Source organism: Ochotona curzoniae, unplaced genomic scaffold (assembly GCF_017591425.1).
Source record: "Ochotona curzoniae isolate NIBS_2020 unplaced genomic scaffold, NIBS_Ocur_1.0 contig_3622, whole genome shotgun sequence".
In the NCBI taxonomy this organism is placed as follows: Eukaryota; Metazoa; Chordata; class Mammalia; order Lagomorpha; family Ochotonidae; genus Ochotona; species Ochotona curzoniae.
In genome coordinates this window covers 23,698,947-23,715,302 of record NW_024465926.1, presented here as the reverse complement: position 1 = coordinate 23,715,302, position 16,356 = coordinate 23,698,947, and the positions used below count along the sequence as shown (strand labels likewise).

At 42.7% G+C, this 16,356-nt stretch overlaps 2 protein-coding genes across 11 annotated transcripts in view; both read left to right on the top strand.

Annotated features, from left to right (window-relative positions):
• CHD9 (chromodomain helicase DNA binding protein 9) overlaps positions 1–8,598 on the top strand; it is a 182,984-nt gene extending 174,386 nt beyond the window's left edge. For all 5 annotated transcript variants that reach the window (XM_040982716.1, XM_040982714.1, XM_040982715.1 and 2 more), the window contains 2 exons: positions 2,049–2,153; positions 5,077–8,598. In XM_040982716.1, the coding sequence (XP_040838650.1) occupies positions 2,049–2,153; positions 5,077–5,955 (984 nt within the window). In that variant the 3' untranslated portion in view covers positions 5,956–8,598. The remainder of the gene's footprint in view (positions 1–2,048; positions 2,154–5,076) is intronic.
• A 4,438-nt stretch (positions 8,599–13,036) lies between these two features.
• Positions 13,037–16,356, top strand: part of RBL2 (RB transcriptional corepressor like 2) — a 48,927-nt gene continuing 45,607 nt past the window's right edge. For 2 of the 6 annotated variants that reach the window (XM_040982707.1, XM_040982705.1), the window contains exon 1: positions 13,061–13,367. In XM_040982707.1, coding sequence (XP_040838641.1) covers positions 13,128–13,367 — 240 coding nt within the window. In that variant the 5' untranslated portion in view covers positions 13,061–13,127. Of the gene's footprint in view, positions 13,368–16,356 lie in introns of all 6 variants that reach the window. The other 4 variants (XM_040982704.1, XM_040982708.1, XM_040982709.1 and 1 more) reach the window with 4 other exon arrangements.

Below are 16,356 nucleotides of genomic sequence, written 5' to 3'. Positions count from 1 at the left end.
CCACCCGAAGGGAGCTGGATGGGAAGTTGAACAGCCAGGGCACGAAATGGCGCCCATGTGAGATCCCAGCACATGCAAGGCAAGAATTCAACTGCTAGACCATGGGCCACACCATAGTTACAGCAGTTTTTAAAAAATATTTTTTGTTGTTTATTTGAAAGGCAAAGCTGCAGAGAGAGCAGTCTTCCGTTTGCTGGTTCACTCTCCCGAATGTCTGTACCAGCCAGGGCCAGACAAGCCCGAGACCAGGAACCCAGATCGGCCTCATGGCTTCCCACGTGGGTGCAGGGGCCCACGCAGTTGAGCCATTTCTCCACTGCCCTCCCAGAAACATTAGCAAGCACTTGAATTAGAAGTGGAGCCAGATGGGAACAAAACGGACACCCATAGGAGATGCTGGCATTTGCAGCCAGTGTCTCAGTTGCTATACCACAGCACCAGCCTCTAGCATTTTCAACATAAAACAGACACGTATTGTTCCAAATTTTAGAGAATTAATCTGCATATAATAAATTAGAGTGTGGGTTTTGAGATATGGAATTGAATCATGACACTAACACTTATTGACTGACTCTGGGCAAAGTATATACCTTCTGAAGCTGAGTTCCTTCATTTGTAAAGCAGACCAAGGGGCCAGCACAGAGGTATAGCCAACTAAAGCTCAGCTTGCAGCTTGGGCATCCCACGTGGGCACCCTGCTGTGACCTGGCAAGGCAGCAGAGGAGCTTCAACTGCTTGGCCTCCTGCCCCCACGTGGAAGACCCAGAAGCAGTTCTTGGCTTCAGATTGGCTCACCTCCAACCATTGTGGTCATGTGAGGAGTGAACCAGCAGGTGGAAGATCTCTGACTCCTTTCTGTAAATGTGCCTTTCCCATAAAAATAAATATTTTTTAAAATTAGACAATACTGGGCCCGGTGCGATGGCGCATTGGTTAAGGTCCTCACCTTGAACACCCGGGATCCCATATGGGCGCCGGTTCTAATCCTGGCAGCCCCGCTTCCCATCTAGCTCCCTGCCTGTGGCCCGGGAAAGCAGTCGAGGATGGCCCAAAGTTTTGGGACCCTGCACCCATGTGGGAGACCCGGAAGAGGCTCCTGGCTTCGGATCGGCATAGCATCGACCTTTGCGCTCACTTGGGGAGTGAATCATCAGACGGAAGATCTTCCTCTCTGTCTCTCCTCTCTGTATATCCGCCTTTCCAATAAAAATAAAATAAATCTTTAAAAAAAATTAGTACTTTCTGAGAAGGATGTAATGAGAAATAAAATATAGTCTTTTCTACTTAGTATGTTGTAATTATTTGTTATGTGCTAGGTATTATGCTAAGACATTTGAATTGGCTCTTTTATCTTCATGAATCCTAGGAGGGAAGTATCAGTGTTATCCTTACTTTACAAATTAGAAAACTCAGGCTTAAAGGCATTGACTGATTTGCCCAAGTTTGCAAAGCTGGTAAATCTGACTCTTAAAGGTATAATTTTAACTAAGCTATAGGCTATACTCCCTAGCAGGCTACTGCCTACATAAACATTTCATTGCCAGGCCTGGGACAGTAGCCTAATGGCTAAAATCCTCTCATTGCATGCCTGGGATCCCGTATGGGCATCATCAGTTCATGCCCCAGCTTCTCCACTTCGCATTTAGCTCCCGACTTGGGGCCTGGGAGAGCAATAGAGGATGGCCCAGGACCTTGGGACCCTGCGCCTACGTGGGCGATTAAAAAGAGGCTCCTGGCTCCTGCTTTCAGATTGGCTTGGGGAGTGAACCAGCAGACAGATGGAAGATCTTCCTCTCTGTCTCTCCTCCCTCTGTATGGCTGCCTTTCCAATAAAAATAAATACATATAAAAAAATAATAAAGTTTCATTGCCACATGATTATGTAGTGTATCAATGGATTCTGGTGGTGTTTTCTAATCATAAAAATCATTGAACATGTTCCAAACACAGTTTTTAAAAAATGTTATTGAAGTAGCACTGATTAAAAGCAACAGATAATTTCAGATTGAATTGTTTCAAGGATTTAATCATCTGCTTTTCATTTACAGGTTGGAGGTGCGTTTGCTCCCCCTTTGAAAGATTTGTGTAGATTCCTAAAAGAAAATGCAGAATATGGAGTAGCTCCTGAATGGGGAGATGTTGTGAAACAATCGGTGAGCATTTACAAAAACACACATATCATTTTCATAATTATATAGCTATAGCGTTTAAGCATATTTTATAATAAATTTTTTAAATTCCTAAGCTATTCCATGAATATGTGATAGTATTTTTCAGTTCAGGATTTTCTTTTGCAAAACATGTCCCAGATTAGTTATATTTTTGTTGAATGAGAATGCACAATGATTATGTAGTGATTTGTTTTTATTTTAACCTCCTGATTAAACATTGCCACAAAGAATAATTAAATATATCAGCCAAAAAATATGTGTATTTGTGTTAGTAAGTGTGGATATTCATCATGGTATAAGAATTGAACATAAAATAATCAGCTATCCATATATTGGAGACTAATTTAAAAGTGGAAGAAAATTGGATGACAAGATAGAAAATGTTCACAGTTTATTAAATATGGTAGTAGTTCAACGTTTAGAATAGGTGCTAGCACTGTGGCATGCTGGGTAAAACCACCACCTGCAGGACTGCCGTCTCGTATGGGTTTCATCCTGAGCCTTCGCTGCTCCGCTTGCTGTCCAGTTCCCTGCTGCTGTGGCTGGGAAAGCAACAGAAGATGGCCCACGACCTCGAGTCCTTGTGTCCCTGTGGAGAACTCCAAAGAAGCTTCTGGCTCTGGCTTTAGACCGGCCCACCTCCAACCACTGTGGCCATTTGGGAAGTGAACCAGTGGATGCAAGATCTCTCTCGCTCTGTCTCTCATTCTCTCTGTATGTGTCTGAAACTCTGCCTTGAAATAAATAAATCTTTAACAACATCAACAACAATAAAAAACCCTTTTAGAATATTTAAATTGGGTCCAGCACAGTAGCCTAGAAGCTGATTTTCCACCTTACACTTGCCAGGATCCCATATGGACTCCAGTTCTAATCTCAGCAGCCCCACTTCCCATCCAGCTCCCTGCTTGTGGCCTGGGAAAGCAGTCAAGGATGGCTCAAAGCTTTGAGATCCTGCACTCATGTGGGAGACCTGGAAGAAGCTCCTGTCTCCTGGCTTCAGATCAGCACAGCTCTGGCTATTGTGGCCACTTGGGGAGTGAACCATCAGACGGAAGGTCTTCCTCTCTGTCTCTCCTCCTCTTTGTATCTGACTTTCCAATAGAAATAAATAAATCTTTAAAAAAAAATATTAAAATCTAGCTGCATGATAAATGGTTAATGAATAACAGCAGAGAGGGGAGACAGAGATCTAAAGAGATCCCATCTGATGGTTCACCCCTGAGATCGCCCCAGTGGCTGGAGCTGGGCCAGTCTGAAGTCATGAGCCTGGAGCTTGCTGGTCTCCTACATGTGTGGAGGGACCCAAGGACTTGTGCCTTCTTCTGCTGCTTTCCCAGGCTGCAAGCAGGGAGCTGGCTGAGAAGTGGAGCAGCCAGGACCGGAACTGGTGCCCATGTGTGATGCCAGTGCCAAGGCAGACGCTTAGCCTTTATTAAGTACACAAGAATTACCCTAAAATATTAGCCGTTTGCTATCTCGCCATGGGCCTGTAATTTTTTTTTTTTTCTGGAGAGTTTGTTCTGTGATTTTTTGCAATCAACTGTTAATAGCTTTGTCAAAGGTATGTATATGGAGCAGTCATTTAACACAGCAGTTAAGATCTGTTCGGAGATCTGCTATTCGAGTGCCGTGTTTCGAGTCTCAGCTCTGCCTCCGATTCCAGTTTTGTGCTAATGTGCATGTTGGAAAGCAGCAGACCTGCACAAGGTCTCAGGTCCTCAGCACCCACATGGAACTCCTGGATTGGATTCCAGGCTGCTAGATTCCGCCTCACTCAACCATGGCTATTGCGGACACTTGGGAAGGAAATCTGCAAATGAAAGATAGCTTTCTCTCTTTTTCTCTCTCTTTGCCTTTTAACTTTTTAATTTTTTAAAGACAAAGTACATTTATCAATTCAAAATCAAATTAAAAGCTAATCTCAAAAGCTTTTGTTTAAACCACTCTCTAAGCCTACAGTACCGCAAGCATAGCCACTACTAGGCTCATGTGGCTGCTGAGCGCTTGCAGTGTTAAGCCTAAAGTACATACAAAAAAAAAATGCATGAAAGGTGTTTTTGTAGATTAACATGTTGAAATATTTTATGTTGGGTTGGGCTTAATAGATTGTATTGTTAAAACACATATCACACATTTCTACTTTTTTGATATTACTACAGAGAAATTTTAAATTATGCATGTGGGTTATATTTCTATTAGATGGTGCCAGTCTAAAGTATCTGAACTCCTAAAATGTCCAGGTTTTGAGCCCTCAGAAAATCATGGGAGAATTAATGAAAGTGGCATTGATCATCTGAAGATGCTGCCACTTCTCTAAACCGAATTATCTTTTTCCCCGTTTCCATAACGTTCAGTTTGGTGCCATCTTCCTATTCTCACGGTGACAATCAATAGATTCCTAGGAGAACGGGGCATGTGGATTAGCTGCTAAGCCTCATGAAAGACAGGTGTGAGTTCCTGACTCGCAGGTGTAGGCCTGGCCTAGCCCCCCCATTTGGGACATGACCCAGCAGATGAGACATCTGATTATAACCTTAGCCTTTCACTTACCTTCTTTATCCTTTCCTAATTGTCCTTCTCTAGAAGAAGTGGTGTAACGTGTCAGGGTTATGAAAGTACCCATAAACATTTTTTCTTTGAATCTTAAATTTCCTAAAATATTTAGAACCTAAACTTCACTGTGCTGCCAGACCCAGGCTGCTTTCTATGGTCATCCTACAATAATGAAAATGTAGTTACTTTTTCAAGCCACTGTATGCAAGAATATAAAGCTATGTTATCGTTTTCATGATTATTTTATGTCATTGCAAAGTAAACTTACAGATATTTCCTGTTTGTAAGAAGTTACTTGACAAGCCAGTAGTTGTTGGTACTGTTGTCCATGAGTGTGTCTTTCTTCCAGGGGTTTCTTCCAGAGAGCATGTATGAGCGCATTCTCACTGGTCCTGTTGTGAGAGAAGAAGTGAGCAGGCGCGGGAGGCGGCCGAAAAGTGGGATTGCCAAGGCTGCAGCAGCGGCGGCAGCTGCGACAGCCTCCGCGGTGTCGGGCAGTGCTTTGTTACCCAATGGACTGCTTCCAGGTGTGGATCTCACCACTCTTCAGGCCTTACAACAAAACCTACAGAACCTGCAGTCATTGCAAGTCACTGCAGGGCTGATGGGAATGCCTGCTGGCCTTTCTTCCGGAGGAGAAGCCAAAAACATGGCTGCTATGTTCCCTATGCTGCTGTCGGGAATGGCTGGTTTACCAAACCTCTTGGGCATGGGGGGACTCCTGACAACACCTACAGAATCTGGGACTGAAGAGAAAAAGGGAAATGACTCTAAGGAGCTAGAAGGAAAGAAAGAAAGGACAGAGAGCCAAAGTCCAGAGAACGGTGGAGAAAACTCGGTGTCAAGTTCTCCTTCAGCTTCCTCCACGGCTGCAATAAACACAGCTGCAGCTGCCAGCCAGTTAGCTCTTAACCCACTGTTACTATCTAATATACTTTACCCAGGGATGCTTCTCACTCCAGGCCTTAATCTTCATGTTCCAACTTTGTCCCAGTCCAATACTTTTGATGTGCAGAAAAGCAAGAACAGTGACTCAGGCTCCTCTAAATCCGCAGAAATAAAGGAAGAAGAGCCTAGAGTTGGAGATCAGGAAGACAAGGAGGGGACTGAAGCAAGTCTTCTCAATGACAACAGCACAGATGAGGGCTCAGAGAAGGCCGACGCTTCCTCTGCGTCCGACAGCACGTCGTCATCCTCCGAGGACTCAGAGTCTAGTACTGAAGACTGACATCCAGACTCTGCACTTAAATTATGAACTGATTTGGGATTTTTTTTTTCTTTAACTATTAATTGTAAATAACCCAGTGTTGAGTGCATCAATAACTTACTGACCGAACATTTCAGTTATTTGTTTAGAAGTGCAAACTGCTTCCAGAGACATTTTGCATGTACTATTTCTTAAGATTCCTAAGTTTCTGAACTCGTATGTACTATCAAATACATAAAGGTGTAAAATTACAACAAAAGGCATTATAATTTTGTTGGGGGTTAATTTTATGGAAATTATGCTCAATAAGAGTTGTATATTTAATATATTTGCAGTGAACACAGAATACTTTATGCATATTACTGATTTAATTTGAATATAGTTTTACAGCCTCCTTGACACCTATAATTTACAGATCAAAACTCAGCAATAATTTGGGCAGCTAATGAATGTCATGAAAGCTGTAGAATCTACATCACCATCCATTGCTTTAATTACATGAAAATGCTCTAGTGTTGTGATGCACTGCTGATGTTTCCAATTCAGGTACAAGTATGTTTTAAAGAAGAAATAAGTTTCCCAATCAGCCAATTTAACTGGCTACCTGTTACCTCAGCTGAGTTAGTTTAGGAAGTTTACATTCATTTCTAATCCTACGCTTGTTTTCAGGGGTTTTTTAAACACATCCTCTCTATCATGTTGATCTGGCAAGAAACATGACTTGCTTTTTGCTGGGCATCAGTTGAACATCAGCAGAATCAAGTCATAAATAATGCTTCCTGTGTCATGTGACTTTGGCACCCTAGAGACATTTAGTTTCAAAGTTTCAGTGTTTGGCCTCCTATTGGAAAAAAAATTGTCTCTGATGAATAATATCTGTTTCCAGGGTTCAAAAAGGTAAACTCATGAAATGCCACTGAAAAGAATTTTCAACACAGCATACTTCATGTAAAAAGAAATTGTTCGTTCGCTTTATCTGTATAGGTTTCTATTTGTGTTATTTTTTTGTCATGGAAATATTCTAAAATTAGCAAATAATTGTGGTAAAGTAATATGCAGCCAGTCAAAATTTGTTTTTTGAGTTTTTTAGGTATACACAAACTAAATGTTGCCCAGAATCAGTGTTGGGTTATCAGTTTATATTAAATATACTGAGTTGCCCATGTTGCAAATGCACTTTGAAAATGTTCAAAATATTTACAAGTTATACCTGTAAACCACAAAAATGAAGCCCAAGGCTTCTATCCAGTTTCTCAGAACCCTTTACCATGTAAACTTTGTCCGGTATTTGATTTGTGATACAGTTTCTCCTGCTAAAGCTGCTACTATTCTGACAAGGTAGAGGTCCAGGTTCACCTTTATATACGTGTAAACAATTAGAACTGAATTAGATGTTAAAATACTTATATTCCAAGGAGAGAGAAGTGTTACTGTTTTTCTGGTACTCAAATATTTAAGTCAGTGATACAGTCTGCCAGGGGATTAATTTAGAGCAACAAATAGCAACAACAAAACCACCTGAATTCTCTCCTATGGGAAAAAATTTTTTTTCAGTATGTTTGATAAACTGTGGCTTTGTCATGAATTAAGCAATTATATTAGGTTTTTTAAGACCTTTACCAGTGAATTATGTTTCTGTATGTAAAATAACTAACCCCTTATTAGAAAGACAGTGTTATATGTATTTACAAAATTATATAAGTTCCATTGGGATTGTATTGATTTTTGTATTTTCCAAAAATAGTACTTTGAATTGATAGTCCTTTATGCAATGTCTTAGCAATAGTCACTCTATAGCCCATCCAGGAGAAGAAATGGGTAGTAATTCTTCATCATGAAAATGATGTATTACGTATTTAGTATCTTCCCTTTGCAGTATTGCACTTTTGTTTAACTAGGATACACCTATGAGATAGCCAAAGTTTTCAAACACAGTTAACTTGGTTTGCCGGTGGAGTATTTCAACACCATTCAAAATTCCTTCCCTGCCTCTAGTTCTACCCACATGATCTTTATTCCTTTCTTTCCTCAATTAAAAAAAAAAAGGAAAAAAAAAAAGAAAAAAAAACCCTAGATCTTATCCCTAAAATCTAATTTATATCAAATTTATGAGATAAAGTATTTTCCTAATTATGGTCAAATAAATTTGATTGACACTCTAGTGATTCTCTTTCTATGTAATAAGGCAATTGCAGTTTTCAGAGCATTAAGGCTAGTATTAAATAACGTTAAACATTCTCTTGGGTTTCAAGACACTTCTAGTAAGTGATAATGGAGAATTGTCCAGCTATCAGCTCAGAAAAAAACATGCAGATGTGGTTGTGTAAAGATAAGGGTTATAAGGAAAAAAAAATCAGTAGAATTAATACTAAAGTTGAAAGGATATCCAAGTATGTGTTGGTAGTTACTGAAAGAATTATAGCTGTTATTGCCTTGTATTTATTCCCTTGTTTCAGGTCTCATGATTCAAGTCTTAGTCCAGTTTTTCTTTTGTGGACATTTGCAATATTTACCAGTTGTGTTTTGTGTAGTCTGAATTTGCTTTCTGTTGTAGTTGAGCAAACGTCTTAAAAAGTCCTTTGTAATTTATTAAATTACTTTCTATGATGTTCTATAGAGCAAATGGAAGTTTAATTATTTTTTATTAAACATATTCTTTGACTACCCATGATGTCAGCCTCTGTACATGACAGTACTTCTGTAAATTTTATGATTCCAGTTACGAAAGAATCATAGTCATAAAATCTTTAAAAGATAAGTATACTTTCAATTTTTAAAAGATAAGACTTCATATAATTTAGACACAGCATCCCAGATGTTTCCAGTGTTTCATTGTTGGCCCAGCTTCTTGATTTTACAAACTAATCCCTATCCCATACTGAGCATTAAGCATTTATTTCCTTAAGTTTTCTTCTCTTGAGCCTTTGAAAAAAATCCAGAAAGACTCAGCTAATATCTAATCTCTTAAATCCACCTTAGAAATGCACAGTTGCTTTTATTCTTGGTATTAGGTGTTTTTTTCCAACTTCATTACTAATATTGGTGATATTTTTGCTAACGTTAATAGATATATTTTCCAATTATAAAATGAAAGCAGTGGAGTCACATCAAATAATTCATTTGACTTGAACACATCCAGCTATGCCTTGAAAATTGTACACCTTTTTCTTTTCTGTACAGAATAGCATATTAACACAAGCCAGCCTCATTTAGTACCCACCCAAACTAACCTGTTTTAGTACTGGAGGAAGAAAACGGTGTGTTGATACATTAGAGAAAAGACACACTGTGTAAGTATGTAAGGATATACTTTAACATTCTATGAGCTCAGTTAAGAAAAAGCAATTCTTGAATAAACTTAGAACTTCATGTAAATCAACTTAAGTTGTTAAATAGGCAGAAAAATACAAATATTTTAACCATGAACTCATGCAATTTAAACACTATTAAGATGTGTTTTATATAGCTATATTATGGCCTCCAAAAGCTCCACTCAGAACCTTAAAATGTGACCTTATTTTGGAAATAGAGTCTTGTTAATTGATTAAGTAATGGTCCTACTAGATTAAACCATAAATCTAATGACTTATCAAAAGAAAAAAAGATAACAGGGTACTAAGTTATGAGTGAATGCATTTTGTTGTAAGTCACCAAGTTTGTGTTAGTTTGATATGGCAGCCTTAAGAAACTAATGCATTTTCATATTAAACCAGTTACGTGGCACAAAATTTTTATTGTACTGCCCTTAATACAATGACCTATGTAGATAAGAATTCTGCACTGTGAGTTTTAATACATAGGACTAGCTCATAGTTGTAATTTGCTTAATAATGTACTCCAAAAAAAGTGACATTTGCTTTCATACATGGTTTTTTGCATCCATTTCTAATCATTTGCTTGATTCCTAGAATTGAAAATGCTTCCTCCGTTTTTAAGGATGTTGGTGTGAGGTTTATAGTGAAGCTATTAGTAGCAATTGATATACTACCATTAGCATACATTTTGTGCATGCCCATTTATCCAATTCTTATCAATACTGTGTATTGCATCCTTAAATAATCTTTGCCAAATAGGCAAAACATCTTCATGGTTTTTAAAGTTAATGTCATCCTTTCTTAGTAAGAAATAAGGTGCATATTCCAAAAAAAGGGGAGATGGAATGGTAGCAGGTAGCCCCTGTAATGCTGACATTCAAGGAGAATTGTTAACTCTTGCATAATTTTTCTTTGCATATACATATATTATTTTAGTAAGAATGAAGTTAGAATGTACATACCATTTTGTAACCTTTCATTTACTGTATCATGATTATCTTCTCATGCCATTAAAGACTCTTCCACAATATCGTAAGGGCTTTCTAATATTCTATTATATAGATCTATTTAAATGTCTTTCATATCCAGTTATTGTACATGTAGATAGATTTCAGATAGATGGTTTTTCTTAATAATGTGTAGTTAGAATTTGATTCTTCATTAGAATAAATACTGAGTCACAACACAGTTGCATTCCAATAAGACCAAAAGAATGTACCATTTTATACCCTAGAAACACACAGTGAAACTAATTCCATCACTATGTCTCCTTATCAACACAAGGCTTTATAATCTTAATATTTGTAAATTGAATTGGTAAAAAATTTTTGGCTTATATTACTTTGCTAGTAATATAAGTGATTTTATAAGGCTTTTTGTATGTCTACTGTGGTTCAAAAGTTATTTGTGTGCTTTGTGCACTGTTAGATAAATTAATTTTTCTCAGCTTGTCTATTGCTTGGTTTTAGTGCACAAGTCTTAATTGTTTTAATCCTCCCGTTTTTTAATTTCTATTGATAGTATTTTACCCCAAATTATAAACATATAAACTTTTTTTAAACAATGCCTTTATTAGAATTTATTTTGATAGCAAAGATATGAATCATAATTTTCTGAATAATCTACATGTGTTAATATGTAATATCTCCATCAGTTTGAATGTCATCATTTTATATCATAATTAAATAATTTATACTGGCATTTTTTGTGAGTTATTTAGGTCATGTTTATCATGAGTCTAGTATATCATACCCTTCTGATTTGCATATTATGCAAACAGTAGCTGTAAGAAAACTGGAGTGGCTATCCTATTAGTGGAAACAAAGTTACTGGAAAAAAAAATATTTTGTGATTAAAGAGTCAGTGTACAAAAATATAATTGTGAGCATTATATATATAAATGTATATATATACCTAACAACAGCTGCAAGTCCATTAAACCTAGCTGAAAGGAGAACTCGTTGGAGATGTCCGTACTCCACTTTAATAACTGGTCATCACTAGGCAAAGCGTGAATGAAACAGAACAGCTGAGAGCACACAGCTTTCTTTAGCATAAAGAATATTAGAAGCAATAAAAAAGACTTTAAATAGAATCATAGGTTCATAGCATGGAAATTGATTAATATGCTCCTAAATAAATCTTCAGGAAAATTTGTGCCTCAAAATGAAGAACAAAAATCTTGAAGGACCAGGCATTGGGCACGGCAGTTGAGATGCTGTGTCCCACACCGGCGGAGCTGCAGGCCAGACGGAGCGACCTCTACTAATCCCCTCTGGATCCCAGCTCCTGTTCCTGCCAGGCGCTGGTTTCTTAACCCCACCTCATGACTCCAGGTTCGTGTTAACACAGAGGGGATGGATCAGCTGCCACCAGGTAAGAAGGTAGACTTTAATCTAGGTGTATGGGGGCCGGAGTAGAGGGAGCAGAGAGAACAGTTCGTGAGATTAAATGAAGCGGCACAATGTCAACCCGTGCCTTGGATGTAGCCCAACATCTATACATCAGAAGTGTTTCCCACGTCCCATCACTCTGCAGGTGCATCCCAGCCCTTAGTAGTATCTTTGCAGCCCCATGCCAGCAGGTGTTAGCTGAGCCAACAGCTGATCTCATAGTCCTGCAAATTCCATCCTCCCACCCTTGGAAAACCTTCCACCCAACAATGTCCCAGAAGAAGAGGTCAGGGCAGGAGAAACGGTGGGCCCATACCTATAAAAGCTCCAGCCTGAATTCACATGCAGCCCTGGGCTTCTTTGCTGAGACGCCAACCTGGGCTGTCTGATTATACTCTTCATTAAACTTAACCAGCTGGGGCCAGCACTGTAGCTTAGTGGCTAAAGTTCTCATCTTGAACGCGCCAGGATCCCTCCCATATGAGCACTGGCTCTAATCGCAGTGGTCCTGCTTCCCATCCAGCTCCCTGCTTGTGACCTGGGAAACAGTCGAGGAGGGCCCAAAGCCTTGGCACCCTGCACCCCCGCATGGGAGACCTGAAAGAAGCTTCTGTCTGCTGGCTTTGTATCAGCTCAGCTCCAGCCATTGTAGCCACTTGGGGAGTGAATCATCGGAAGGAAGATCTTCCTTTCTGTCTCTCCTCCTCTCTGTATATCTGACTTTGCAATCAAAATAAATACATTAAAAAAAAAAAGCAAACAAAAGCAAAACAAAACAAAAAACACCTGTAAGCAGCTGTAAGGACAAGACCCTCCATTCCAGGCATCTGTGGGAACAAGGCTATCTACATGGGGTATCTTAGATTCGTTCTGGGTGTTAGCCCAGGCCAAGAGTTCGGGCAGCCCTGTGTACCCCATCTAGCTCTCTGAAACTCACACTAAAGTAAAACAAATGTAACAATTACTTGAAAGGCTCACATACCATGACATCCTAGGGAAGGACTGGAAGGCAGGAGGGGCGGCCCTAAGATTTTAATTTAGGCAGACAGGTTCTTGCTATTATCCTTGTATTTCAGACAAGGACACCCAGGTGAGGAGGAAATGGTATTTCTAGGAAGATTCTAGGTAGCGAACCCTCACGCATCATTGCTTTCACACTTTGCTTCTGCAGCGCAGTCTTGCTGAGTGGGCTTACGATAGAGAACTACTCCAAATACGGAGAAGAATAAATTTACAGCTTAAACCAAAGGAGACCTTTCGAGCTAATAGTTTTGCATCCCATGTTTGGCCGTTGCGGGCCGCCGGCTTGGACTACATTTCCCAGGAAGCCTTGCTGAGCGCTACGGATCCTTGAAAGAGGTCCAGCACCGTTGACCACGGCGCAGTCGCGGTGCGGGCGGCGGACGGGCGGGCGCTTTGCGGTTTGAATGGCTCCCGGCCCGGTCCCTCGGCTTTCCTGAGGACCAGCTGCCCAGGACTGTGCGCCATGCCTTCGGGAAACGACCGGTCGCCGCCGCCTCCGCCTGCTCCTCCGGCGGCGCCAGCCTCGGAGGAGGAGGAGGACGAGGACGGCGAGGCGGAGGAAAGCTCGCAGTCGGCCGGCTCGCCCACCCCGCACATCCAGCAGCGCTTCGACGAGCTGTGTAGCCGCCTCAACATGGACGAGGCGGCGCGGGCCGAGGCCTGGGACAGCTACCGGAGCATGAGCGAGAGCTACACCCTGGAGGTGCGTTCGAGGGCGCAGCCGAGGGGGGCTTCTCGGGCCTGCTCCGCGCCAGGGTGGGGTGCCATGTCCTCTCCAGACCCGGCGTCGGGCAGGCGCCGTCCTAGCGGGTGGACCCCTAGACCCCCGCGACCCCGGGCTGGCAGGAGCGGGCTGCGGATTTTCCGCGCACCGCGGTTTCATGAAGAAATGGTCTTGGCGATTTCGAGAGAGGATGGGACTCCCCACCCCAAGCCGCTGTGTTCGCACAGCTGTTAGTGGCGTCCCCGCGTCCACATCCTCGCCTGGGCTCGGTCCCCTGGGTGGCGCAGGCATGGCATCGGCCTGCGGGGACGCGCTGTTGGTCTTCGGGCTGTTTGCGTAAACAGCTGTGGACATGTCCCCCCTTCCCCCTAGGCCCCAGGACCACCAGGGTCTGGACGCAAGTCCCCGCTTGTCATTGGGAAGCGGGGTCACGACTGCCCGTAGCACCCCTTGGGGTCACCCTGCCACCCCCACCCCGCGGGAGTGTCCAGGGCTTGCGTCGCAGGGACCAGGGCTTGTTTGGGCCCTTTCTTAGGACGGGGCGTGCAGACGAGAAAAATGGCTGTTGCAGCCAGTGGCCTTCTCCTGTGTAGGCGCCTCCCCTTCACGGGCCAATGGGGAGTGACACGGAAGTCCGGTTTGTTTATCTGCCGCTTGGCCGCCCAGCTGGGTGGCATTTAAACCTCAGGTTCCTCGATTTTACACAGGGTAGCAAAGACAGACTCCGGGTGCACAGGCCTAAATAGTGAGTCAGTCCACTGTAACTGGAGAGGTTTTTATTTTCTTTGGCGCGTTTCTTTTTTTTTTTTTTAACCCCAGTGTGTTCTGCTGAGGATGGCTTTCTAAAAAGATTGTATCCTTGCCTTAATAGAATTTGAAGGCAGTTGCTAGTTTCTGCTCCCCATTGTATCAACTGAAGCAAAGGTGGTGATCTGGGTAGGAGCTGTGGAAGGCGGCCGACCTGTGCGATTTTGCCCGAGTGACTTCGGGGGGCGTCGACCTTGTGAAGTGTAAAGTGGGAGTTTTTGTCCTCGCTGTCCCAGGGCCGTCCTGGAGCGTAAGCGGGGCGAGGTGTGGCTGCTCGCTGCCCGGAAAGCCTCCTGGGGCGGGCGGTGCTGTGGCTCTCCTGCCTGAGGTGTCCGCTGGAATAAGCCTGTTTGGTCCCCGTGCTCTCCCCGCTCGCAGAGATGGACTTCCAGTTGGCACAGGTGCTTCTGTTAGCTCAGGATAATCCTGTCAACTAGATTGAACGGGGGATTAATACTCCACGGTTGGGGTGACTCAACTCGTTAAGTCACCTAATGTTTACGATTACGTATACAAGTTGCACATACTAGATGGCCGCCACGTTACTTGGTTAAAAAAAATCTTGATTTGTTTTTCCTTTTTTTAAAAAAAGATTTTTTGTTGTTGTTGTTGGAAAGTCAGATTTACAGAGAAAAGGAGACACAGAAAGATCTTCCCTGCTTTGGTTTACTCCTCAAATGGCCACAGCTGAGCTGGTCCGAAGCCAGGCACCTGTTCCGGGTCTCCTAAATGGATGCAGAGTTCCAAGGCTTTGGGCACTCCTCTGCTGCTTTTCCAGGCCACAGCAGGGAGCTGGATGGGAAGCTGGGATGGGAGCAACTGGGACAGAAGCCAGCACCCAGCACCCAAGTGGGATGCCAGTGCTTGCAGCAGGAGGATGGGTGAATTGAGCCATGGTGTCGGTCCCTTATCTTTAAGTTTTCAGGATTTACTGATTGATTGAAAGCCAGAGGTACAGAGAGGCTGAGTCAGAGGGAGAGACCTTTATCAGCTGGTTCACTCACCAAATGGCCTCCCTGGTCAGGGCCGAGTCAGGTCGGAGCCGGAGGCTGGGAGCTGCCTCCCGGGCTCCCCCGTGGGTAGGAGGGTCCCCTGCACAGCAGCCACCCTCCGCCGCTTTTCCGGATGTATTAGCAGGGAGCTGTAACGGAAGTGGTTGGGACTGCAGCTGGCACTCACGCGGGAGGCCAGCATCACAGGTGCCAGTTTAAGCCACTGTGCCACAAGGTCGGCTGCTCACCTTGTCTCTTGATTTCTTGTATTTTCTGTGCTTTTGGCTCTTTTTAATCCTCGTGGTCCTCAGCCAAGGAAATGGAGACTCTGAGACCATTAAGTCATTTACCATCATGTGGCAGAGCCCGGTTTGAGATCAGATGACCTTGAACCCCAAGGGCCGATGGCCATGAGTGGTTGGTTTCATAGATGAATCTTTAAGAATATGGGCTTTTCCAGCGAGTATGTGTTAGACACAAAAGTGAACAACGCAGGCGGGAGACTTAGCTGTCTGCAGCTGCTGGGCGTGGACATCAAGATTGCTTCCTCCACTTTGTCCCTTAAGTATTATAAATGCTTAGTACATGTAAGACCAAGGTGTTTTCTTGTTTTGTTTTTAAAGATTTATTTTTATTGGAAAGTCAGGTATACAGAGAGGAAGATCTTCCATCTGTTGATTTACTCGCCATGCGGCTGCAATGGCCGAAGCTGAGCTGATCCGAAGCCAGGAGCCTCTCTGGGTCTCTCATGCTGGTGCAGGGTCCCAAGGCTCTGGGCCGTCCTCGACTGCTTTCCCAGGCTGCAAGCAGGGAGCTGGATGGGAAGCTGGGCCTCTGGGATCAAAACCGGCGCTCATATGGGATCCTGGCAAGTTCAAGGCGAGGACTTTAGCTGCTAGGCTACGGCTCTGGGCCCTGTTGTTTTGTTCTTTAAGGAACAATATTGCTGTGAATTCTGTGTGTTCAAGGTAGACTCCCGTGAGCTGTCTCCTTTAAACCCCTATGAAAGTGTGGGATCCACGCTGTGACTGGCTTGCCCTTTTATTTCCTGTGAGATAGTCATGCAGCAGGGAGACTCTGGAACTGATAAATTCCTTCTAGCTCTTGTTAAGTAAAGAATATTATGAAACCATTTTTTACACATGTTTATTACATGATCCTTTTTTTAA